Genomic DNA, 26,966 nt, shown 5'->3' with positions numbered 1-26,966 from the left:
AGGTTAAATATCTGAATGGATCGCTGAATAATTTATGCTTCAAGCAAACAAACAAACACAAACTGTAGGGGCCAGAACTGGATTGGGAATCTCAAAAAATAGCTTCCTGCCCCTGATCTGCCTGGTTGTCAGTCAGCTTTGTGACTTTGAGCCCAAACGAGATTAATGTATGGGCCCCACCTGGTCCCAAAGTTCAAGCAGAGGCTCTCTGTAAGTCAGCGGTTAGGAGCATGATGTTGAGATAAGTTCCTAATGACTGTTCTACTCTTTAAAATGGGGATAAAAGAATACTCACTGCCAAGGTCAGTGTGAGAACCAAGTGTGAAAATGCATGTGAAAACACATCCAGAATACATGTCAGAAAATAGTGTGCTGTGATGGTTCCCACCAGTAATTGTGTGCCCCCTGGACAAGTATCCTTTACTTGACATTCGGAAGTACTTACTTCTCCCTAACCCACCCCATCCCCAAAATTAAGCCAAATCCCTGAAAGACAGAAGTTCAGAAAACAAAATATATTTCTTAGAATTACCAGCTGATTGGAAAAACACATTTGAAAAATTTAATTACTAAAATACCGAGTAAAGCCAAAGGCTGCACAGAAGCTGGAATTTTACAAATAACTTGGGATCGCTGATTATTTTTTAAAAAAGATTTCATTTATTTGACAGAGATTTAGCGAGAGGGAACACAAAGGGGGGAGTGGGAAAAGGAGAAGCAGGCTCCCCTGCTCCCCACTGAGCAGGGAGCCCCATGCAGGGCTCGATCCTAGGACTCTGGGATCATGACCTGAGCTGAAGGCAGAGGCTTGACTGACTGAGTCACCCAGGCGTCCCTCACTGATTATTTTTAAACAATACAGAGAGTGACAAGGACGTCAAGGGGGTGACTTGGAGCTGATCCTCTCATTTCTAGTACCTTACAGGTGCCTGCTCTGTTTACTATATGCCAGCCAGCACAATGCTGACCAGAGGGAAACAGAACTCTTCCATTTTCCCAAGATTTCCAATGAGTGTTTGCATCATTTGATATTTTATTCCATAGGTCAGAGGACTAGGCTGCATAAGGAGCTACACTATCCGAAACCAACAAATGTCTACTATTTTACTCCTTCACCCATTCTATTTCCTTAGGATGTCAAAATACCGAGATGATCTTAGCTTTTATTTTCCAGGCAGATGTTCTGGCATGACTCATACATTAAGTTCTTTGTTTGTTTTTAACAGCTTTATTGAGGGATCATTTAGATACCATAGAATTCCCTAACATATACAGTTGTCCAAGTTTTGGTAACTGTATTACAGTTACGCAGCAATTACCGCAATTCAGTTTTAGAACAATTCCATCATATACTTTGCATCTGACCAGCCCCACAGGGAAAGAATTTACTGGATCATTACCTTGTGGATTTAAACCATCTGGCTCTAGAACCTAGCAGAAGCATTCCTTTTGAATGAATCAAGCTTTAAAGGGAAACAAAGTGAAACTCTCAACTTTACTCCAAAGAGAGGTCGATGAAACACGTTCTCTCCAGGGGTCTGCAGGCTAATTAGAATATAAATTAAACCTATATGTTAAGAATAAAAGTTAACACACGTACACTAATGTATATTTTGAAAAGCGTATATTACATAATTCATTACAGTTTATACCAACATTATGGCCGCATTTCACCCAAAGATCACCTTATTTGTTTTCTCACTCTTACAGATATGGTTAGGTGGGATACACTGCCTGAAGCCTGAACATTTTGATCTGGCATATCCCAAATTTATGGAAAAAATATTCCCCCTTTCTGTAATTTGGCTGTGCACACTTCCATGAGCTTGGATGTGAAACACTGCTTTACATCCTGCAGAAGAAAACGGGATATTTAAGAGGCTGATTTTGTCTTCTTTGTTCCAGAAGGCTTATTTACTCCAGAAATAATGAAATTACCACGTTCCTCATCCTGCAGCCCCAGTACTGACGCTCTACTTCTCCCAATACATCATCGAGAAGATATGTACACAAAAATCTCTCAATGCGAGAATTATAATCTGGGTTTAAAGAAAAGAAAATGCCTTTATTTATTTGTTTTTTGTTCCTGCCTTATCTCTAAGTTTATAGGTGTTTCAGAGAGGTAGTTATGTATAAACTACCTCCGCTTTGGTTCCTTTATCTAGCCTTACAGAGTTTACAACTCCACTCATCCTGACATTTAAATACTATTTTACTTTGTTATTTAAGTGTTCGCTATGCGTTCACTCAGCCTCCTTCATATACTGAGTTCCTTGTGGTTAGAATAACTGTTTCAGACTTTGTGGGTGAATAAACGAATTCTGTTTCCCAAGCACCTCACTCACATTGGGCACAGGAAAAGCTGTTTGATAAGTACTTGTTTAATTAATAATGACACCTCAGGTTTGTCTCCCTTCCAGGAGCCTCTGCCTCCTGTCTCCCCACCACTTATATTTATCATATAACCCAGATTTCCTAGACTTTACAGATTTTCTGTCCTACGGTCCCTTAAGAACAGTTGCATGTGCCACACCAGATGTCTGGGCATATGGTCCTCAATAGCTGTAATGTGAATCCATCTCTGTTGCAATAAGTTTCTGATTTCTATTTCTCCCTTTTTACTAATAGCTCTGATTACCATTTCAAATAAAGTTCCCTTTTTTAAATTTATCTTCAGACTCGATTTTTAACACAAAGGCATACTAATAAGACAAGTTTAACAATACAAAAAATACAGAGTACTTTTCATTAAAGGTTATCTATTTCTTCCCTGCTGTTTCCACTTTGACTTGTAAAACTCAGGGTTCCTGCACCAGGAGGGCCTAGAGAACATTCAGTACACACAGGAAGCAGCTGCGCAGTCCCCTGGGCACCCGTCGGCGAATCGCCCACTCACTAATTGTGACCTCGGTTGAACCTCTCGAAGCCTTCCTTATCATGTTGCCCATCTCACCAGGCTGTCAAGTCAAGAAAGACGGGGATGCGTGAGCACTCTGTGAAGTCTAAAGCCCAAGGCAAACTTAAAGGACTGCTGGGGCGGGGGGGTTCCCTGCAGAAGTCTTCACGGCTGCTCTCCTCCAGACTTCTCGGTTCACCGTGCAGCTTGAAGGGACGCGCCCAGGAGCCCGCACACCACCGCACCCCAGCCCTGCAAATTCACAGGCTCCACTCACTGCAGCAGCTTCTCCCGGCCTTGCCTCCCAAGGGATGGAGCCCCAGGTCGGGGCTCGGAGACCACCGCGAAGCTCCGGGCACCGTCTGCCACCGGGAGAAGGGAGCCTTCCTTGCAGAAGGCCCCTCTGCAGGTGTAACGCGCGCTCCCTCTAGGGCCGCCTCCGGTCTCAATTATAAACCGGGGTCTTCCCCGGCCCCGGCCTCGGCCTCGGCCTCGCCAGGTCCACTCCCCGCATCTGCCAAGCGAAGCCCCTCCCCGCGGAAAGCCCCTCGGCGGGAACGCCCTCCCCCTCCGAAATACCATCCGGCCGCCCAAGCCACGCCCCACTATTTAAACTCAGGGCTCCCGCGAAAGTGGTTGGTGACGGTCCCGCGCGGTGAATTATGGGGGCTGAGCCTGCAGAAGGTGGATGCTGATTGGCTCCTGAGAGAGGAGGGCGGGGTAAAAGTCGGAAGCAAGCGTTGGGGGCGGGCTCCGTGGATTTGGAGACCCGAGCGCTCATGGAAGTGGTTAGATGCTCGGAGCATGGTAAGGGGCCCGGGTGTTTTAAGGGCTCCCGGGATGTGTCGGTGTAGCTTGGCGTAATCGTTGTCAACCTCCTCTTTTCAGGGAGCGTCTGCTTTCTCAAGACCGGCGTCCGCGATGGCCCGAATAAAGGAAAGAGCTTCTACGTGTGCCCGGCTAATACCTGCAGCTTCGTGCTGGCCGCCGAGTAAGTCTCGAGCTGGGCATGACTGCCCGCCACCGCCAGCTCCCCTCCGCCCTGCGCCACTGGCACTAGGAGAGGTGGGGACCCTGGTCTCTGCAGCCAGGGCCTTTAAGTAGTTGGTGGTCCCGGGACAGCGTGGCGTCTTCAGGAGGCGCTCCGTTCCTGCTTGCTCTTTGGCCCTGGGCACCCTCTCTGGGCCTCCATTTCGCCCCCCTGTGAAATGGAGGGTCGACTGCATCTGGAACCTTTTTGGTCCTTTCCCGCTCTGGGTTTCTTCTTGTTTGCCAGGCCTTCTGCTAGGACATTGCTTCTCCCTCCTAAGTGAGGACATGCAGACGTAGTAGAAAATAAGTGGTTCTTGTTTTGCACTAGTTTCAGGCCGAATTTGTTTTTAAATGTTTGAGGTTAAAACTCGCTGGTGGTCAGATTGTCAACTCCTTTTTTTTTTTTTTAAGATTTTATTTATTTTATTTGACACGGAGAGAAAGATAACAAGTAGGCAGAGAGAGAGGGGCAAGCAGGCTCCCTGCTGAACAGAGAGCCCAATGCAGGACTCCATCCCAGGACCCTGAGATCATGACCTGAGCCCAAGGCAGAGAGGCTTAACCCACTGAGCCACCCAGGCGCCCCTGTAAACTACTTTTTAAAAGAGGATTCTCTGGGGGCACCTGAGTAGCTCAGCTGGTTAAGCATCTGACTCTTGATTTCCGCTGGGGTCATAATTTTAGGGTCCTGAGATAGAGTCCCGCTTGGAGCCGTGCATCGGGTGTGGAGCCTGCTTAAGATTCTCTGTTTCTCTCTCTCTCAAAAAAAAAAAAAAAAAAAAGGATTCTCTGCATTTAAGGTGTAAAATTGATAATCCAAAGAAACAGATTACTTTCGGGATTAATGCTGAAAGAAAATCAGATACCTGATCAACGTTCTGGTTTTACAAAATTGGAAGCTGAGGCCCAGAAATGTTAAGCATCTCCTTAAAGTGAGAAAAGTAATACTATTGTCATAAAGGGTTAATAAGGTCCACAGCCTATGTGAATTTTTAAACCTAAGCACATTAAACATTTTTCTTGCTCTCTACTCAGTTTGGTAGAGAAACATGAATTCTCTCCATCTGCTGTAAAGCATAAAGTGGATATCAATACTAGAAAATAAATTATTTTTTAGTATGTGTGTATTAACTTATGTTTCCCTTACATGATTAGATGATTTGTGTCTTTGTTGTGCTTTGAAACTAAGCGAAGGAATTTTAATCTCTCTTCAGATTTGGCAGATAAATTTTCAGAGAAAATACTTTCTTAGTCTTCTAGTTAGTTGTCCTTTTATTGGAAAGAAATTATCGGAACCCAATTTAGTTAAATACGAAATGGTTTTGAAAAAAGCAGTGTCAGATCTTAAGATAGAAGGGATAAGCCAGTTAAGCTAGCAACAACATATCATTAAGTCAGGACTTACTATTTATTCCTAATTTCTATACCAAGTTTCTTAGGTTCTGTACCTCATTTAAGTTTCATGAAACATGGAAGCATGTTCAGACTTGAAGGAACTAAGCATTAATGGTAGCATAAGACTCAGCTTTATGTTAAAAGAAACATAGCTTTGGGGCGCCTGGCTGGCTCAGTTGGTGGAGTATGTGATCTCAGAGTTGAGAGTTCGAGCCCCATATCGGGTGGAGAGGTAACTTGAAAATAAAATCATTAAAAAAAGAAACAAACGTTTATATAGAATATCACTTATGCAGATGCACTGCTCTCAAACTAGTACAATATAATATCTGACTTGACAGTTACTTAATAAACTTGGCCAATTTGGAATATGTCTGATAACCACAATATAAGCAAAGCAAACAAAGAAACAAGCGCCCCACATCATATGAGAGCATTTTAGGTCTTCACTCAAAACTGTGTCACCTCAAATGTTCTATATACATTCGCTCATCATAAACTGGAAAAGGAGGGTTAGAAAACTTAGGCCAGGCATGAAGCAGGTTAGGAGAGCCTGCCCCTAAACAGATTGTTATAGGACGAGGGATGATGGAAGAACTTGGGGAAAATTCACAGCCAGTCTTAGGTACTTCAGCTGTGAGTGTCTCACAACATAGAAGTCATAAACACAGTGTAGTTTTGAGCTTTTGAGTCATCAGGAGAAAGGTGTATTTATCGTCATCATGTCTTTAGGGGAGAGCGAAGAAAAATGAAAGCTGTGGAGCCTTTCCCCAGAGGGATGTGCATAGATGTACAAATGTATGGGATTTACAAACCTAGTGGAGGTCATACATACATTCTTATGTTTAAAACCCATGGTTTAAGGATGCCTGGGTCGTTCAGCCAATTTAACATTGGGCTATTGATTTTGGCTCAGGTCATGCTCTCAGGATCATGTGAATGAGTCGTGGGTCGATCTCCACACTGGGTGTAGAGCCTGCTTGAGATTCTCTCTCTTTCTCCCACTGCCCTTCCCCCTGTGCATGCATGCGAGGGCACGCGCGCACACACACACACACACACACACACACTCAAAAATAAATAAATAAAACCCATAGATTGGATTGAATTTTAGATTGCTAATTTCTCTTATCTCCTAAAACAAAATTTCCTTTTTTTTTTTCCCCTCCCCTCTAGTATTCCTGTTTCTCATTGTTTATTGCATGAGGACTGTGTGGTAGGGCTTCAGGGTTTGCTTCTGCTGCCAGGCAAGGAAGAATATAGGTAAGTGTCCAAAGGGAAAATCTTTGTGTATTTGCTTCTTTCTTTCCCTGGAAGAGTTACAGCCAGGTATGTTTTCTAGAACTGACTATTCTGTAAAAACGATTTTTAACAAAGAGGATTTCTGTGTGTATTGAATGCCTACTGAGCTTGTCATTCCTCACTGCTGAGCAAGTGGTTGATCTGAGAATCTGGTTAATTTCAGATCAATTGGTTTTCCTTCCTCCCTCTCCAGCTCTTCAGTAGCCAATACTGTCAGCCCCCCAGTAGTCATTAACTTGCTGTGACTTGTCAACTTTCCCATTTAGTCATAGAATGAAGTAATGTCTAAAAATGTCTAAAGAATGTTAAGTACTCAATAAATGTTAGTTTCCCTTCTGTTTTATGAAAACTCCGAGGTAAGGCAGGGAAATCTATATAGATGGCAGGTGATATTTATCATGAGTATTGAAAGGTTAGTAGCAATTCACTAGGGGCAAGAGAAGGGTCATATTTAACAGATCAATACCCTCCATTAGGGCACAGATTTAGGTAGTAACCGGGAATTGCAAGCATTTGGTTTGGTAATAATTTAGCGTGTGTTTGAATAGAGATTTCAGAAGATAAGGGTGACCAGGAGGCAGAGGCCAGGTATGATGTTCGCTATATGATACTCTGTGCAGTTCAGAATGTGTATATTCCAGATCAATCCCCCCCCCCCCAATATTGGCATTTAAGTACCATCTTCGTATGGCACTTAAATGCCAGTACTGCTGTTTTTCTTAATTGGGTTGTAGATATGGTAGGATGCATAGATTTTAAGTGTTCAACAGTTGAGTTTGAGTAGTTGATATAACCAAGCCTCAGTCAAAATAGAGAAATATTTCCATTACTCCATTAAGCGCCATTGGACTCCCTTCTAGTTAATCCTTCCCTTCCACCATAGGCAACCACTGTTACTCTTCTATGTCTGGCTTCTTTTATGTAACAGTATCTGTGAAATTCATCCACATGGTTGTGTGTATCAATAATTCTTCATTATTGCTGAGTTGAGTTCCATTTTGTGATTATTATCACAGTTTCTTGGGCTTATTTGCCCTCTGTATATCTTCTTTGGTGAAGTATCAGTTTAAATCTTTTGGCCATTTTTTTCATTGAAAATTTTATTGAGGTAATTATAGATTCTCATGCATTTATAAGAAATAGTACAAAAAGAGCCCCTGTAGGCTTTTTACCTCATGGTAACATTTTGCAAAGTATATATAAATAGTATATAATATTACAATTAGGATGTTATTCAGTCCACTGATCTTATTTGTGAAGATAGTTTTCCTTGTAGTAATGTGTGTATGTATGTGTGTGTGTGTGTGTGTGTGTGTGTAGATTTAGTTCTGTACAGTTATCATGTATAGTTTTTTGTATGCACCACCACAGTCAAGATATGGGACAGTTCCTTCATCACTAAATTCCTCTACCCTGCCTCTTACTCCCTCCACCTCATCTCTGGCAACCAGGAATCTGCTCTCCATTTCTAAAGTTTGTTCCTTCAGAAATGTTACATCAATGGAATCATAAAGGGTAACTTTGGGGGATTTTTTGCTTATTTTAAAAATTGTGTTGTCTTTTTATTATGGAATTAGAAGAGTTCTTTATATATTCCCTATATGAGTTCTTCGGCAAATACATGTATAATAAATATTTTCTCCAAGTCTTTGGTTATCATTTTTTTAACTCCCTTTTGAAAAGTAGAAGTTTCTCATTTTTATAAAGTCCAATTTATCATTTTTTTTGTCCTTTGTGCTTTATGTGTTCTCTCTGACAAATCTTTCCCTGCCCAAAGATCACAAATTTCTCCAAGGGTTTCTTCTAGAGGTTTTATAGTTGTTGTTTTTTTTTAAATTAACATATAATGTATTATCAGCCCCAGGGGTACAGGTCTGCGAATCGCCAGGTTTACACACTTCACAGCACTCACCAAAGCACATACCCTCCCAATGTCCATAACCCAACCCCCCTCTCCTGACCCCCCCCCCAGCAACCCTCAGTTTGTTTTGTGAGATTAAGAGTCTGTTATGGTTTGTCTCTCTCCCGATCCCATCTTGTTTCATTTTTTCCTTCCCTACTCCCCAGACCCCCCCCCCACTTTGCCTCTCAACTTCCTCATCAGGGAGATTGTATGATAATTGTCTTTCTCTAATTGACTTATTTCGCTCAGCATAATACCCTCTAGTTCCATCCACGTCATCATAAATGGAAAGATTTCATTTCTTTTGATGGCTGTATAGTATTCCTGTGTGTGTGTGTGTGTGTGTGTGTGTGTGTGTGTGTGTGTATCACATCTTCTTTATCCATTCATTTGTTGATGGACATCTAGGTTCTTTCCATAGTTTGGCTATTGTGGACATTGCTACTATAAACACTACTAAACACTATTTTCCTCTCAGGACTGCCTTTGCTGTGTCCCACAGATTTTGAACAGTTGTGTTTTCATTATCATTTGTTTCCCTGAATTTTTTCAGTTCTTCTTTAATTTCCTGGTTGACCCATTCGTTCTTTAGTAGGATGCTCTTTAGCCTCCATGTATTTGGGTTCTTTCCAAATTTCTTCTTATGATTGAGTTCTAGCTTCAGATCATTGTTGTCTGAAAATATGCAGGAAATGATCCCAATCTTTTGGTACCGATTGAGACCTGATTTGTGACCCAGGATGTGAGCTATTCTGGAGAATGTTCCATGTGCCCTAGAGAAGAATGTGTATTCTGTTGCTTTGGGATGGAATATTCTGAATGTATCTGTGGTGTCCATCTGGTCCAGTGTGTCATTTAAGGCCTTTCTTTTGTTTGGATGATCTGTCCATTTCAGTGAGGGGGGTGTTAAAGTCCCCTACTATTATTGTATTATTGTCCATATGTTTCTTTGATTTTGTTATTAATTGGTTTATGTAGTTGGCTGCTCCCATGTTAGGGGCATAGATACTTAAAATTGTTAGATCTTTTTGTTGGACAGACGCTTTGAGTATAATATAGTGTCCTTCCTCATTTCTTATTACAGTCTTTGGCTTAAAATCTAATTTATCTGATATAAGGATTGCCACCCCAGCTTTCTTTTGATGTCCATTAGCATGGTAAGTTGTTTTTCAACCCCCTCACTTTAAATCTGGAGGTGTCTTTGGGTCTAAAATGAGTTTCTTGTAGGCAACATATAGATGGATTTTGTTTTTTTTATCCATTCTGATACCCTGTGTCTTTTGATTGGGGCATTTAGCCCTTTAACATTCAGGGTAACTATTGAGAGATACGAATTTAGTGACATTGTATTGCCTGTAAGGTGACTGTTACTGTATATTGTCTCTGTTCCTTTCTGGTCTACTGTATATTGTCTCTGTTCCTTTCTGGTCTACTATTTTTAGGGTCTCTCTTTGCTTAGAGGACCCCTTTCGATATTTCCTGTAGAGCTGGTTTGGTGTTTACAAATTCTTTTAGTTTTTGTTTGTCCTGGAAGCTTTTTAAAAAATTTTAGACTTTTGGGGTTTTTTTTTTAGATTTTATTTATTTATTTATTTGAGAGAGAGAGAGAGATATCACAAGTAGGCAGAGAGAGAGGGGGAAGCATGCTCCCTGCTGAGCAGAGAGCCTGATGCAGGGCTTGATCCCAGGACTCCGGAATCAAGGCCTGAGCCGAAGGCAGAGGCTTTAACCCATGGAGCCACCCAGGTGCCCGTCCTGGAACCTTTTTATCTCTCCTTCTATTTGCAATGATACAGAGTTTTTACAGTTTGTTTATTTTTTTTTTAATGGCTTTTCTTTTTCATTTGTGATCTACTCCAAATAATTTTAGATATCTTATGAGATAGGAATAGTTCATTTATTTTTCCGTATGTTACTGAGTGAATATATTATTTGGTTGTCTTGGCACCGTTATGGAAGACTTCCCTTTCCCCATAGAAGTACTTGGCACTTTGTAAAAAATCAGTGACCACCATGTTTCAGATCTGTTTTTTGAACTTGTTAACCTGTTCTGTTGGTCCTTTTGCCTATCCTGACACAAGCAGGTAAGATAGTGTGAGTCTTCCAGCATTCTTTTCCAAGATTGGCTCTTCTGAGTCATTTCCATATAAAATGTAGCATCAACTTCTACATTTCCTTAGGTTGGTATTATACCGAATCTGTATAGATCCTTTTGGGAAGAACTGACATTAATGTTGACTTTCCAGTCTACGAGCGGTGTATTTATGGCTTTCTTTCCCCCCAGCATTGTTGAATAGTTTTCATTGTAGAGTACTCCTTTTGTTAAATTTAATCCTCAGAGAGTGTTATGGTTTTTGATGCTATTATAAATGGTATTTTTAAATTGTTTACTTTTTCTTAAAGGTTTATTTATCTGAGAGAGAGAGGGAGTGGGGGAAGGGGTGGAGGGAGAAAATCTCAACCAGACTACCCCCTGAGCACAGAGCCCTACATGGGGACAATTTCATGACCCTGAGATCATGACCTGAGCCGAAACCAAGAGTCCGATGCTCAGCCAACTGAGCCACCCAGGTGCTCTGAAATTTTCACCTTTTGACTGTTTTGTTGTTGTTGTTAGTTAGTACAGTGGGGCTGGTAAGCCTCTGGAGCATGAAGTCAGGATGTCCTGACACCTAAAACCATTTACGTGCTGCTGGGGGGGCCTCTCTACCATATGGGAAGACTGTTCGAGGTTGTAGGAAGCCACTGAAGAATGTTTGCTCCAATTGCATTAATAAAAGACAGATGGTTGAAGAAGGTTGGTCAGAAAGGAAGATGGTGGAGGCAAGGAGACTTACGGTATAGAGGTGCTATTAAATGTCTAGTAAATGGCATAGTCAGTATCTCTTACCACCATAGACTCTTCTGTGATAGGAAAATGCAGCAACTAACATTTAGAGAGGTTAGGAAAGGAAGCAGGTCCCAGGGTTGTGAAGTGGCATTGCTGAGATTCAGACCTTGGTCTTTCCGGTTCTAGATGCATCCATCCCCTTTAGTCTCTAAGTAAAAGGTGTGCTTGGATTGAGGCATTGGCAGTGGAGTTGGGTGTACTTAGATTGCGAAAAGCTTTGGTAGGGCATTTAAGCTTGTACCTTTGTCCTTCATTTTCCCCTCAGGAGCAGTGATCCTGGCGGTCCCGACTTCCCTGGGTTTGAGGATTCAGTGAGGTCGTGGGTATGATGCCTGCAGTCTGGCATTTGGCTCACTGTGAGTGCTCAGTAAATGCTGCTCAAGTTGGGATTTATGGGTGATGATTTTACCATTAAGCAAGACAAGGAAAGAAAGGTAGTATCAGTGGAGGATTTGGATGTGTGGACTACACAGACAGCTTTGAACTAGTCATGTCTTACATTTATATGAGACCAGCTAGAGAAGTAAGTGCAGCTCCAAAGAAAGGTCTAGGCTCCAGATGGAATTCTGAGAATTTACTGTGAATAGTCTTCATACTAGGAAGATGAGGCTGAGAGGTGATCATTATTTTAAGATAGAAAAGTAAAGGGGCATCTGGGTGGCTTAGTTGATTAAGCATCTGACTCTTGATTTTGGCCCAGGTCATGATCTCAGAGTTGTGAGACGGACTGCTGTGTCAGGCTTCTCGCTAGGCGTGGAGCCTGCTTAAGATTCTCTCTCTCCCTCTCTTGCCCCTCCCCCCTCTAAAAAAAATAAAATAGGAAAGTAAAGTATGTCAGTGTTTTTCTTTTAGCCCAAGTCTGGAACATTATTACTAGGAGGTACTTACTGGAGGTTTTAAAAGGTTGTTTTAGGATAAATAAAATACAGTTCAACAACACACAATAAATAAAAAACAAGAAACAGTCAAGTACCCTGATACATAGTCCAGACTGGAAATTTTAACAGAATTAGATATGTCTGGTAAGTCAGTAGATGACTTCCCTAGCAGACAGTAAGGGCTTTTAGCCAGGACCCCTGTACTCTGGAGAATAACCTCAGGGAATACAGCCTTTTCTTCTGAAAACTGAACTTAAAGTACTTCGTGTCTTTGACTTAATTCCAGCACGTTTGAAGCTTAACCCAACTAGGTGACAGGTGCAGCCAAGTAATGGGAAGGAGGTATAAGCCCAGATGAGGCAAAGATGCCCATTTTTCATGCCTTGGCATGTAGCTGCATTTGTGTGCAGTTCTCTATCTTAAACACCAGATGGTGGCACTCACCAGCATTTGACTGACCCTTCAGCCTTGGCCCTCTGTTTAGGGACAAGAAACAGTCACTTCAGTAGAACCAGAGGAAGGAACTCTTGCCCTGACTTGAATGATGTGATACACACACTTTGATTTACAAATCAAGTGTGGACATTGTCATTGAGCTTCCTGAGTTTTTGTTTGCTCCTCTCCCATTTCCCCCTCCTCTCCTTTGTCTTTCAACTTCTCAAAGATCTAGAATCAAAATAGAAGGAAGTATTCTTTATCTGTAACTACGTAAAACAAGTTTTAGTTCTTTAAATAACTAATTGTTGTGGGATGTTCAAAATATTTTATTTTTAGGGATGCCTGGGTGGCTGTCGGTTAAGTGGCTGCCTTCAGCTTAGGTCATGATCTCAGAGTTCTGGGATCGAGCCTGGCATTGAGCCCCGTGGATGGGCCCGCTGTTTAGCGGGGAATCTACTTCTCCCTCTGCCCCCCACCCCACTCGTGCACACTCTCACTCTCTCTACTCTCTCTCAAATAGATTTAAAATTTAAATTGAAAAAATCTATTTTATTTTTAATAATATTTGAGTCTTTGTCTAGCAGATTCCTTGTGTGGTTGGTTATTGGGTAAGATTGGGGTGCAGACGATGTAGCCCAGTGAGGATTTTCTGGGCAGATGATAGAAATTTGGGTCTAAGCCAGGCCTGTGCAGAAGCACCTGAAGTCCCACCCCCATGAAGAGCCCCCCTCAATAAAGCTAGTACATCTTGTGGTGTATTTATATGGTAGCATATCATACACTGTGCTGTGTAATGGAAGGAATCCTCGTATGTGAAGGCTGTTAGCTCTAAGTGTCACACTTTTCCCACTTTGCCTTTTGTGTTATAATCTCGCTAATGGTATTTTCACCATATGGAAGTTTAAAACTTTATTTTCATGGCCGTAGGGTAGAGGAGAGCCATGCTCCTGAGTGGCTCCCGCAGGTGGAAGTTTAAAACTTTAATGTGGCCAGAATTGCCAAATCCTTCACCCCTCAGCTGTAGGGCTTTAGGTCCTACTTAGAAAAGCCTGCTTCCCGTTAGGATTAAGAAAACCATTCATCTCTTTTTTTTCCCCAGAACATTTACAGTTGCATTTTTTACATTTACGTTTTTGTTTCATCTTGAATTTTAATGTAAGAGAACAATGAGGTAGAAATCCAGCTTCAGGTTTTCCTAGTGCTGGTGTATATAAACAAGGGAACCTGTGTTCTTAAGGGGCTCTGACACCACTGGGTAAGAGTCAGACACACGAAGGCTGTAGTCCAGCGCGATCTACGTGTATAGCACATTGGATGTGTTGAAATGCAGGCGCTTCTCTGATCTAGTAAGACCTGCAGGAGGGAGTTAATGCTGGTGCAAGTTACTGAGAAAGTATAGGAGTTGACACCTGACCTTGGCCTTGAATAACTTTTATAATTTAGATACAGTATAAAGATAAGGAAGTACTTGGGGGCTATAAGCGAAAGTGTGGATATAGGAATAAGCAAGAGGGTCAGAGAGCATGAACTAATGATTAGTATTGCTTAGCAAGTCCTTAATATGGGTCAGGCGTTGGTCTGAACCTTATCTTTACATGTATTAATGCATGTGGTCTTCACAGTGATCATAGGAGGTAGGTACTTTTTTTTTTTTTTTTTTTTGCCATTTTAGAGAAAAGGAAACTGGCACAGAGGCTAATCAAATGAATTATCTGAGGATTCAGAGCTAAGTGTAGTGAGGCTGGGATTCTGACCAATGGAAGAAGACTCTGGGGCCCAAGGGAATCCTGGCCTGACTAAAGTGAACGTGCCTGACAGTGTAAATCTGGGTTGGATGATCAACCTATAGGAGGAAGGGAGGATATGCCTTCTCTTGGAGCACCGAAGAGGTCTGGTTTCCTCTAGCTGTGTTCATTATTACTGTTTATTGCTTACATCCTGGGAGATAATGAATATACTGCAGAAATCACATTCTTCTTCGTGGCAGAATCAATATTTGCTTTCTCTGAGAATATATTTCCGTTGCTTTCTTTGTTGATTTGCAATTTAATAAAGATAACAAACTTTTTATCCTAAAAACAGAGAAGCCCACCCAGATTGGTTTTAATAAAAATACAAGTACAGGCATTTTTAGCACTGTGCCTAGAAGACAGTAGATGCTTAGTTGTTAAATCAGAGATGTGTTGTTTTGTCCCTTCTTGGTCTCTTAAGTCCTGCCCTTTTGAAAGTCTACAGTCACTTGGGCTTTCAAATAGATACGATTTATGAAATGTTCTTGTCAGTGAAGATTTCAAGTACTTGATACACTTAAAATAACAGCAGAAATTTATTCCTGATTCACTTCGATAAGGAGTGGTACTGCCCGATAGTTGCCAGTACTTTAAATTGTTATGCATTTGAAGCATCTCAGAAATTTTATTACACATGTTCAATATAATATCCTATTGTGGTGAGAAAAACCAAAGAGACCAGCAAATTTTTTTCAGAGAATTGTGAGCTTGAACGGGAAAATCGTGAGTTTATACTGGGGGGGCTGGACCTATTTTCTTTTCAGTTTGACTGGAACACTTGTTCATTTGAGGCTTATCTTTGCTTTTATGTCCAGGTGAGGTAATGACATCTGAGGATTTTGAATTGGGACTCGGACTATCATGATTCATGTTGTATATCATGGAACTAATTTAAGAGATTAGAAAAAGAGCAAGAGATTAAACTGAAAGAAAGAAGAAAGAAAGGATTAATGTAGGTAAAAATGGAGTTTAATGAGTCAGATAACAGCAATAAATAAAATCCAGAAGGTAATTGATCAAGAAAAACCGAAAAGGGCTTGTATACAATATGAGAAATAAGCAGTTACCCTACAGATACATTAAGATTCATTGTGACATTGTTTTTAGTAGCATAATATTGGAAACAACCAAACTATCAAGAGGGTTCTTAATAAATAAATAATGGAGCTCTAAATAGGGGGAAACTGTGCAGCTGTAGGAAAAATATATATGTGCATACATATTATATATATGTATATATATACACATATATACACATAAAATATATGCACATATATATGTGTGAACTCTTTATGTGTTCTGGAAAAATCTTGACTACATTGTTAAAAAATGCAGTGTATTTAGTATAATGTATACTAACGCTATCCATTTGTGTAGAAAAGGAAATTATGATTCATATGTTTATATTGATCTGAATATATTGAAATCTCGAAAGGTAAACAGAAAGCTAATAGGAATGGGTACTTGGAAAGGATGGGAACGGGGCATATAGGTTACTGTGAGATGATCCTTTTCATGGCTTTATACTTTCTGGTTGAGTTTGTTGCCTAGTTAAACAATTAAGTAAAATGATATTTAAAAGCTGCTTTTCTTTGACTGATTATTAAATGTGTTTGAAGATTCATTTTGGGTAAGGAAAAAATCAGCTCACTCTATTTAATTCCACGATACTTAACAGTTATGTACAAAAGGCAAGGCATAGTTGGGAATAAAGAGATCACATATGGTTATAGCCTTCTGGTTGCTGAAAATGTCGGGCAGACAGGCAGATACGAGTATAATACAACTCAATACAACAGAAATACAGAAACAATACAGTGGATGAACAGGGAAAGCAATATGGGAAAACCTTGCAAAAAGGAGATACGGCTTGAACTGGACGCTGAGGGACATATAGGACTTTGACAACTGGTGATGGGGGATGTGGTGGGCAAATAGGGATGAAGAAGACATTCTTTGGATGGAGGGAGAATCACATGCAAAATCCGGCATGCCAGAGAGCGCATGCATGGTTTCATTCGTGAATGGAGCAGCATAGCCATTTCTGTGGGGGGGTTATAGGCTGTGTTTGCTGGTACAGGGACAGTCTTGTATTGGAGTGTATGTCTGAGTACAGTCTTTTTTTTTTTTTTAAATGGGAAATTGCAAATATATACAAGTAGACAAGATAGACTATTACAACATATGAGCTCCAACAGTTACCAACTCATGCCAGTCTTGTTCTGTGTATACTCTACCCACTCTTCCCCGCCATCTCCTGCCATATTTTCAAACAGATCCCAGATAACATCATTTATTCTGTAGATGTTTCACTGTATGGCTCTAAGACAGGGATTTTCTCTCTTTTTAACCAGTTGGAGTGCAGATTTCCAGGAGCTTCATAGATGTCATAGTTTATTTTTAATGATTTTCTGTTTACATGTTTAAATCAATAAATAAGTTTCACAATTGCAATTGATTGATGTGTCTGTGAAGTCTCCAGAGTTCTCTCTCCATTTTTTCCCCTCCCTTGTAATTTATGTTTTGAAGGAAGGCAGTTGTTTGTCATAAATCATTTCTCACGGTCAAGATCTTACAGGTCACATCCCTGTGGCCAAGCTCTGTGTGTTCCTGTTGTTTGTATTTTCCGTAAATTGGTAATTGAATCTGGGGGTTTGACCTGATCTGGGTTAATTTTTGTTTGTTTTGGTTTGGCTTAGTTTTGTTTTGTTTTACTGTATAGGTCGTATCGTGGTTTCCCATCAGGGATGCCTAATGTCTGGTTCTCTCTCTTTTTCTGATTTTAGTAGCCCCTGCTGATCATGTTTCTGTTTTAGTCATTCTTTGAAGAGTAAAAAGGATAAACCTGTGTACATCTTGGTTTCCATGACGCTTCTTTTCTTCCATTTCTTAGTCTTTCTACATACCCCGTGCAGTAGAGAATTTCTAAATGTAAATATAGGAGTAATTGGTTTCAAGTGACCTTTCAAAACCGGCACCAAACAGTTGCAAGATGTTTTTTGGATGGAAAAGCAGTTTGTCTCATTGTGATGGATTTCCACAGCCTTGATTGTTTGTGTTTTATATTTCACTAGATTGTTCTTCCAGTGCGTTAGAAGTAAGGCGGCGGGGAAGCAATGGTGTGGAAGTATCCCGTGGCAGGTAGGAGTTATTCCCGTCTTCCAGCCTGCTCTCCCAAGACTGGTTAATCTGTGATGTCACCGGAAAAGACCTTGAAGTCCAGTATAAACTGGTTGGTCTTCATCATACTGTCTCTGAAGGATAGTTCTTTTCTTTAAGCAACGTAGACCCTATTGGGTCTTCTAATTCAAAGGACTTCTTGGTTATAGTGGTGATTTAATCGTTTGCCTCCTGTTTCACTTAAATAATCAAGGTCTTAAATGGAGTCACTGTTCTATTTAGGAAAAAATTTGGATTTACTTGATTGATTTCAGCATCTTGTTATAGACTGGTGTCTCTTTGATGTTGGTATAAATAGGGTGTTATTCGTAAGCTCCTAGACCGTGAGAGACTGACAGACACCCAGAGCATGAGAGGCTCAACCCAGGGAAGTGGTAAGACTTTCATGGTCGAAATGTAGCTCAGACTTGTCACTCTGGCTTCCTATAGTGAAATTGCCCTAAAGCCAAACTCCAAGCATAGGACATTGTATACGTTTGAGGATCAGTTCATCTCGAGAGAATAATTTTTTGTGAAAGGTATACATTGTGGCTATTGCAACTGCAAAAGCACTTGATTGGGTCAGTGCTTGTCCTTGAGACCCAGGAAAGCAATGGTTGCGGACAGAGAAGGAACCAGGCTTCAAAAGTACTGTTCAGGAACTAATACTTCATGAGTTAGGCACATAGTCCTTCTGAGAGCTAAAAATGGTCCCAGGGATGTTCAGAAATATCGGACTACTGTTTCCATTTCCTCTGGGGGAAAAAAAAAAAAAAAGGCATTCTAGATACGATGCTCGCATTAATGTTTTATATTAAGGTTTTTTTTGTTTTGTTTTGTTTTTTTGTCTTTTAGGAGCCTTGTTCCAGAGAACATTCTGTAACCAACAAGTCTCAGCATGCCTCGGAGCCTCTTCATTGTCTTTCCACCCAGCAGAGAAACCCTTTCAAGGTGCTGGACAAGAATCAAGCACCATCTCTCTGGAAGCAGTTCAGCAAAGGCGAAGGTGAGGAAAAGGTGACTGATAAGCCAAAGGAAAAGGGAGATGGGCTCATGGATCAAAAGAAAGAACGGAAGCCTGAATCCAACTGCTGGATGAAGAAAGATCTCTCATCTGGCCTGGTGGAGGGAACGAAAAAGCAGCCTGTACCTCAAGAGCAGCGGCGAGGAGAGAAGACGGAGTTTCAGCCTGAAGCCAAGGAGAGGGAAGGGACGCACACAAGAAACCTTTCTGAGGTTGAATCCAAGCAGTGCCGTGGTGAGGAGCCGAGAAAACCATGTGGGTCTCTTCGGGAGAAGTCACACGTTGAGAGTCATCATGTCCAAAAAACGTCAGAGCCTCTGAGGGAAAAGGGAACCAATCCTTTGCCTGGGATTATTCACAGTCAGAACCCAGTAAGCAAGCCCCAGAAAGGGGAACAGGTCAGCAAAGAGCACCCCAAGAGCCAAGAGGTGAGAGAAACAAAGGCAAGGGATGGTTCATGCTCTCAGACCACCCGACAGTCAGAGCCTGGGGATGGGCCTGCTCCAGGAGGACCAGCCGCACGGTGTGCACCACTGGCCACGGTCTGCTCCCTAGGACAGAGGCCAGAGGCGGCCTCCAGCTGTGGTGATGGTGAGGAGAATAATGCTGTTTTCACTTCCTCTAAGCTTCCCTTGTTCTTTGACTCGACTCCGGACTCACAGGAGGAGGAGAGCCTCCCGTTCCCTGGTCAGAGTGTGCAAACAAAAACATCTGTCTCAGGTGTTTCCAGGAAGGCAGAGTCTTCAGACCCAGCAGCCCAACGTGTGTACCTCACAACACAACTGAAGCAAAAGAAGGTAATTACTCCTGACCCACCGTGTGCTTTGTGTTTAAGGTCTGAGCAGTGGTTGGTAGGGGCTACAGGCAAGTCAACTGTGTCAGTGTGAGAAAGGTTTTGTAGGTGGATAGTTAGGTTCTGTCTTTTCCTGGGTTTATATTTGTGGATTTAAAAAAACAAAACAATACCCAGGTTTTCACACATATACTCAAAGGACCCTAATTGCAGAGTTTTCACATCTTAGATTACTCTATACTGAAACTACCTTTCTAACAACTTGAGACGAGAGATCATCTTACAGGATCTGTTTTTCAGAGCACACTGAAGTCAGTGAACATCCAGGCTCTTCCAGACAAGGGTCAGAAGTTGCTCAAGCAAATTCAGGAGTTAGAGGAAGCCCTTGGTGCTCTTGCCCTTTCCCCAGAGCCAGGTAAAATGGGTTACGCCCCAGAACTCGGGGTCCGCAGGAACTTTAAAAGAGACATTCGACAAGCCCTTTCAGTAAAGATAATCTGTTGCTCCATTTACCTGTCCATTTGATTATCTACTTCTGAGCTTTTCAAAATGACCCCTGTGATTTATAAAAGCTTCCTTCATTTCCTGTGGACTCAGGCTCTTTTCCATCGTTTAAGAACTTTTCAATACTGTGCCCTTGAGGTCTTCCCCAGCTTATAGGAGTGGTAGTGATCCCACCCCTTCTTGACCTCCACTCCCACATACAGTTCCTTTGCTTTCCTGAATTATAGCCTGTTCTTTCCTTGGTTTTTTTTGAGCAGACACCAATGAGAAGAGTAACACTCCAGTGCCACAACAGAGAAACTTCACCAGATCTACCACCGAGTCCCTTCCTTGGGTGCCTCCCCAGCCCCTGCAGGGTCAGGGTCTCGAGCCTCTTGGTTCTCAAGGATGGAAGGCTGCCTGCCCAGCAGCTACTGGGGGATCCAGTCGTGGCTATGGAGGTAAGATCCAAGGGCCTGGGCCCAGTGTGAATGGCTACTCCTGCATTTTTAATGCTGCCTAGGAGAGGTCTCTGTGCCCGTGTGAAGAGGGAAGCCGTTCTGGAGGTGTAAGTTGCCCGCGTGATGCAGATCGTGATGCTTAGCTGAGCTTGCACAGTGTTGAGATTTCTGTGCCTGCTGTGTTCACTGACCTTGATCACAAGCTGTAATCAGTTAACCCGGGGGCTGGCACGTGGGAATCCTCTCGTAAATGTTTGTGAATGAAAACTCAGACTTACTCCATAGTGAGGGAGGCACACCAGCGGGCACATTTGCACCCTGTGTATTAAGGCCAAGTGGAGAAGCAGCAGAAGTCAACCTGATGACCAAAGACCCACCGAGAGCAGTGATGCCCCCATTTATTTATTTATTTATTTATTAAAGACTTTTATTTATTTATTTGACAGAGTGATCACAAGTGGGCAGAGAGGCAGGCAGAGAGAGGAGGAAGCAGGCTCCCTGCCGAGCAGAGAGCCCGATGCGGGCCTCGATCCCAGGACCCTGGGACCATGACCTGAGCCAAAGGCAGAGGCTTTAACCCACTGAGCCACCCAGGCGCCCGTGATGCCCTATTTAAATGAGTTTCTGTCCTGAACTTTCCAGAAAACTGTGGCTCAGAAGTAACTAGGTCGTATGTCTTAGGATGGGTTGGTTTGCTGATGAGGAGACAGTACCCGAGCTCGCTGGTCCGGTTGGCTGGCAGTGACTGGAAAAGCTAAGGCTAGTTTTCTCCTAGCTGAGGGGCCCGGTGATCTAGAAGGGGAAAAGGAAGGAAGCAAGGAAACAGAAAAGGGAAGGAAAGGGAGAAAGTGGAAGAGCGATAGTTAACGGGGGTAAGAAAGAGACTAGGAGCTGGATACAACTGAGGGCGGCCTAAAAAACAGAAAATGCGCTTGTTTCAGGGCGCTTGGGGGGCTCAGTCGGTTGAGTGTCCGACTTGAGAGTCAGGTTTGTGAGATCAAACCTTGCATTGGGTTCTGTGCTCTGCAGGGAGTCTGCTTGTCTCTGTCTCTCTGGGGGTGGGCCGACCCCTACTTTGCATGTTCACATGTGCACTCTCGTTCTCTCTCAAAATCCTGGCATGGCACAGTCAGTGTGTGACGTGCACATCAGGGGGTGTCCCTCTGTCTACCTAAAAGTCCACAGACATCCACTAGCCCAGCCTTCCCTGTTGCTGGCTTCCCTTCTTTGCATCCAGCCCCAAGGAGCTTTTCTTCCTAAAATAATGGTGGCGTTACCTTTTCCTCTGCCACCCCTTCAAAACTGGAGGGGGAAAAAAAAGCCCACCAAAAATACTCCAAGCTCTCTTTTTCATCTATTTTCTGTTATTTTGCCCTTGATTTTTGGAAGCGTGTGGTTAAACAAACGGAAAATGGGGTTCGTGGAGCCTGTGAGAAAGGAAAATCTCGGAGTGAGAATTTGTAGTTTGTGCAGATCGGTTACCTGGTGAATCGTGAGTTGTGAGATTGCAGCACTTGTGACACCTTTCCATACCACCTGTCTGTCTGCAGGCCCTGCACAGGACGGCCCTCATGCTACGTGGAGAATCATCAGTAAAGCCATCGATGAGCTGCATGCGTCACTTGAATCGCGGCCGGGAGAGACAACCATGGCGGAGGACCCAGCTGGGCTGAAGGTGAGCTGGGGGAGACTCGAGGCACAGCATGTCCTCCAAGTGTGCCTGCACCACGGACATGGAGACCCTGGGGGCTGCCTGGTGGAGCACCCTCCTGATGGATCTTTCCTACACATAATGCTTTCGTGGCTTCCCTTGGAGTGTTTTCTCCTTCTGTTTAGCACTGAGAAAAAAAGAACAACACCCACTTTTTTTTTTTTTCTTAAAGCCATAAGGTTCTGTAGGTCAGTAGCAATAGAAGACCCATTTATTGAGCTTCAGGGGTGCCGCAAAGATGCAAAGGATTTGCTGCTCTTAACTGGTTGGGGGGGAAGTGCATCTACAACATCCGTGAAACAGAAAAGGATACAGGAACATAGGTAAAGTGTGCACTGTACTGGACCACAGACAGTATACCGAATAAGAGAGAAGTCCCCGTAGGTCAAGCATTCTTTGTCGCCTGCCTGCCCTGTGCCTTCACAGAGGTGCAAACCCAAAGGAAGCAGAGAGGGTAGAAACCAAACACTCTGGGTAGAGAGAAGGTGCCGGGAGCAGGACCAGCAAGTGAAGGTGGGGAGCGGGTGACGTCCTTGAGCAGGGGTCTCCCTGGCAGTGTGGTGTGGCACAGGGAAGCAGCTCAGAGAGACTTGCTCCAGAGGTGGGATGAAATCATCTAGAATCTCAAGCCAGGTAGTTTCCTGAAGGTGAAATTTATCACAGAGTGCAAGATGAACTGGAGTTAAGAAAAGACTGGAAGGGGGTGTCCGCCAAAAGGCTATTGAAATTTACAACTCATGGTGTGAGGGGGACCTTGCCTGCAGAGAGGAGAGTCACTTTTTTTTTTTTTTTTTAAGATTCTATTTATTTATTTGACAGAGATCACAAGTAGGCAGAGGCAGGCAGGGTTGGGGGGGGCGGGGGGAGGCAGGCTCCTTGCTAAGCAGAGAACCTGATGCGGGGCTTGATCCCAAGACCCTGGGATCATGACCTGAGCCAAAGGCAGAGGCTTTAACCCACTGAGCCACCCAGGCGGCCCAGGAGAGTCATATTTGAAGAGAGAGAATGAGGAAGAACATCGGAATGGCTTCATCAGTGAAAGGAAGGTGGCCGGTCAGAGGTCTTGATTGCAAGCAGTAGAAACTGCCTGGCTGATTAAAGCAGACAGAGGGAGACTCTCACCTGAGGGGGTTGGGGATGCTCTTGATAGACATGCTGGCCAGTAAGGGCAAGTCTGTCCTGGGCAGCCCAGGACATTCGGCCACCAAGGGGGAGAGGTGGGGTCAGGGACCTCCAAGGTGCTGTGGGCAGCCCATGACAGCCGGATTATTGGTAGGATCGCTTACAGAAAAGAGAGGAGAGCATGGAGTCAGTGGAGTCAGGATCCAGCCCCTCCTGAGGAATTTATACTCAGCTTTTGGTTCTTCCTTTGTCAGGTCCCTTTGCTACCACACCAGAAGCAGGCATTGGCCTGGTTGTCATGGCGGGAAAGTCAGAAGCCACACGGAGGAATTCTGGGTGAGTCTGGTGTTATGCTAAGAGCAACATGTGTATTGTATGGTTTCATTTGATCCTTTTAACAACTCTGGGGTGGGCACTCTGTTGCCCCCCTTTTACAGGTGAAGAAACTGCGGTGCAGGATGGTAAAGCAACATGGTCAAGAGTACACAGCTGGAGGATCAGGCAGGTCGTGGCTGCAGGCGGTAGAAGCTGACGTGGCTAATTAAACAGAGAGGGAATTCATTCTCTGGTGGGACAGAGTTTCTAGGAGGTGTGGGGAGGCAGGCTGGAGGCCAGATGTCTAGGAGCATGGCCAAAGCCAAGTACAAACCTGAGTGTCTTGTGGGAACTCTCATGGCTGCTTTGCTCCATTAGACTCTAAAGGAAAGCATTGCCACCCCAAAAAGAGACTCCCGTCTCCACCCTTTCCTGCAGAAAGGGATTCACAGGAGCCTCTTTTCTCAAGTTGCTTGCATCTAAATTGAGCTCCTGTGGGAGTATGTGTATTCTCCTGAGGCAAGGCACACTGCCCGGGACTTAGGTGGAGGGAACCCTCAAAAGCAAGTATTCCATGTTCTGTTTTGGAGACTCATTAAACTAAAAATTTCCAAGGTGCTCAGCTTCTAGAAAACATGACAGGTGGCCATAGTGGCTAGGAAGTAAGTGGCTGTGACAGGGCTCCCCAGGACCACCTCCAGGGTCAACGATTTGCAAGGAGGAGGCACAGCATACAGTCATACGCATGACTAGGATTTCTTGCAAAATAAAAAAATAAAATTATTTTGATATGCTGGGACTCGAAATCTGCAAACGGAAAACTACGGGGCAAAGTTCAGGGGACACCAGGTGGAAACTTCCAGAGGCCTTTCCCAGTGAAGTCACACAGGGTGATGACATGCAAAGATGTTGCCAAGCATGGGAGTTTGGGCCCTGGCTGTTTGCTGGGGGCTGGTCACACCGGTGACTTCGGGCCTGGTCTGTCCTGAAATGCCGGGCTTCCCGAAGGAAGGCAGGTGTTTGGCATAAGCCACAGTGTTTGTGCACAGAGTGTAGGCACGGTGAGCTTCCCTAAGAAGTTCTGGGAGTCGTGGGAACCCTGCTTGCATTGGAGTTCGAAGCCAGATGTGAGCCAGAACCCTTGCTGGGACATTTTACTTCTGCTTGTGTCAGAATGATTATTTAAACCGTTACAGTGAGGGTGAGAATATTTTTTTAGGGTATAAATAGCAAATTCAGTGAGAGAGAGGTTCATTGATGGGCACAATGATAGTGTCTGAGAAATGTTAGTTTATGCTCCTCTTTGATGAATAAGTTAAGGGAATGGAGGACTGTTTTGAATTAACTCCCTCTGCTGGATCTTTCTGATTCACGGAGTGAAAAAAGACGGGGCAGTGTCAGCAGACTGAGACAGCCAGCCAGTGAATGCGTTAGGTAAGTAACAGTACAATGCACACAGGAGTGAGGTTTAAATAATAAACTTTGCGTTTTGCAAAGGTCATGGTAAATGTCTTTGATCTTGATAATGAGGAGGAGGAGCGAGGGTTCCTCCTCGTTCCCAAGGTCAAGGATTTGTTAGGGTCAGAAATAATAGTGCCTGAACAAGCAGTGGCTGCGCATCAAGGACTCAGGTCTACCAGTGGTTTCTTCTGTGGAAGTGGATGTGATTCTTTGCTCTAAGTGATAAACTCTCTGACTTCGGTTTTGCTTTTCCAGCGGATGATATGGGATTAGGGAAAACCCTGACGATGATTGCACTCATCCTGTCCCAGAAGAATCAAGAGAAGAACAAAGAAGAGGACAAAAACACAGCCTTGAATTGGCTTTCCAGAGATGGTATACAAATGCCTTCATAGCTTCTTATTTCCTAAATTGTCTGAGCGAGCGGTGAGTGGGTGTGTTTTAGCTGTGAAAGAATACTTTTGGTCCTGTGTCATTAATCGATCGGAAAACCAGTGTTAGACTCTGTCCTCTGGCACCATTTCTGAGGCTGAATCTGCTCGTTACCAGTGATCATTTCCTCTTTTGCCATAAACGTAACCTGACCTGTGATTCGAAAAAAGTGTATAGAGAAAGCCAAGCCTCTGGAATGGCTCCGATGATTCTTGTTAACATTAAGGACACAGGTACAGGGCCGGGTCAAATGAGTCAATACATAATTTTTTAAAGGAAGGTCCGTCACAACCTCTGATTTTAGCAGAAACTGTTTCCAAGTTTTCTGAAATTCTGTAATTTCCCAATTCTAGACAGTTTCTGTCTTACCACAGCCGCTGTTGTTAAGATAAAATAACTGAGTACTTTCAAGGTCCTATGTGTAACATGTCAGCAACCCCACATCACACGTGGCCTGTCTTAGGGGTTTTGTACTTGTGTTATAGCATGGATGTAATTAAGTTATGCTTTCCAGAAAAAAGTAATAATAGCCCCTGTAATGCACCAATCAGGACAAGGTAGGAAAAGATCCCACTTCTACCTCTTAACCACCGTGGAAGCACATTGGGTTTTTTAGACCGAGGCCACGGACTACACCCTTTCCTCTCCTTACTCTCTCTGTCTAACCTTTATACAAGGGAAAATAAAGAAGCAGTTTGAGTCATTTCCCATTCTATTCTATGCTGTGTGTGGAAATAAGAGCAACAGTCTGTTAAAAATACTGAATTGAAGGAATAAAAGAGGAAGAGGAGGTACCTTGAAGGAGTTTAAGACTATTTAGTGAGAGCAACGAGGTGTTGATTTTTTTTTTCCCCTCAAGACTCCTGTGAGTTCACTTCCCGTGGAACGCTGATCATCTGTCCTGCCTCCCTGATCCATCACTGGAAAAACGAGGTGATGAAACATGTGAGCAACAACATGCTAAGAGTCTGTCTCTATCACGGGCCTAATCGGGATCAACGTGCAAAAGTGTAAGTGCAGAAACACGGCAGTGGGCGCGAGCCCTCAGCCTCTTGGCTTGAGCGGCCCTATTGGCCTTCCTGTTCCCCGCAAGCTCTCAGATAGTCAGGACTCATAGTTCTTGTGAAGACCGAAAGCACTGTCACCACCCAGCATCTGTCACCTGTGCTAAGAGATGCATCTTTGAAGAGAATGGTATTCTTTTCTTCTTGTCACCATCCACAGCAAGAGCGGCTGTGCGAGGTAGCCTGAGCTGCTGAGCTCTCGGCCAGGGAGCCCTGGAACAGGGGTCTGCCACAGTTATTGCATTCTTGTGGAATTTCTGATTCCAAATTCATATTCTTTTTCCGTTCGTGTGAGTGCAACCAGCCCAGTCTTACAGAGCATCTTGGTAGAATATTAATGATTAGTTGGTGTAGACTGGCTGTGTTTTTCACATAGGAATCATCTTAAGAAGTTTTAGACTGAAGAGTTTAGGATTA

At 43.3% G+C, this 26,966-nt stretch overlaps 1 protein-coding gene across 4 annotated transcripts in view; it reads left to right on the top strand.

The window, feature by feature from the left end:
* Window positions 1–3,624: 3,624 nt before the first annotated feature.
* Window positions 3,625–26,966, top strand: part of TTF2 (transcription termination factor 2) — a 41,793-nt gene continuing 18,451 nt past the window's right edge. For all 4 annotated transcript variants that reach the window (XR_004385431.1, XR_004385433.1, XR_004385432.1 and 1 more), the window contains exons 1-11: window positions 3,625–3,703; window positions 3,785–3,887; window positions 6,500–6,586; window positions 17,599–17,665; window positions 18,539–19,504; window positions 19,801–19,915; window positions 20,262–20,444; window positions 21,995–22,119; window positions 23,532–23,613; window positions 25,309–25,428; window positions 26,345–26,495. Coding sequence is in view for 1 of the 4 variants with exons in the window: in XM_032881334.1 (XP_032737225.1) it covers window positions 3,676–3,703; window positions 3,785–3,887; window positions 6,500–6,586; window positions 17,599–17,665; window positions 18,539–19,504; window positions 19,801–19,915; window positions 20,262–20,444; window positions 21,995–22,119; window positions 23,532–23,613; window positions 25,309–25,428; window positions 26,345–26,495 (2,027 nt within the window). In the remaining 3 variants the exon portion in view is untranslated. The remainder of the gene's footprint in view (window positions 3,704–3,784; window positions 3,888–6,499; window positions 6,587–17,598; window positions 17,666–18,538; window positions 19,505–19,800; window positions 19,916–20,261; window positions 20,445–21,994; window positions 22,120–23,531; window positions 23,614–25,308; window positions 25,429–26,344; window positions 26,496–26,966) is intronic.

Source organism: Lontra canadensis, unplaced genomic scaffold, assembly GCF_010015895.1.
Source record: "Lontra canadensis isolate GAN:19392208 unplaced genomic scaffold, GSC_riverotter_1.0 scaffold75, whole genome shotgun sequence".
In the NCBI taxonomy this organism is placed as follows: Eukaryota; Metazoa; Chordata; class Mammalia; order Carnivora; family Mustelidae; genus Lontra; species Lontra canadensis.
Note: the sequence above shows the minus strand (reverse complement) of the source record. Positions and strands in the feature narration are given on the sequence as shown.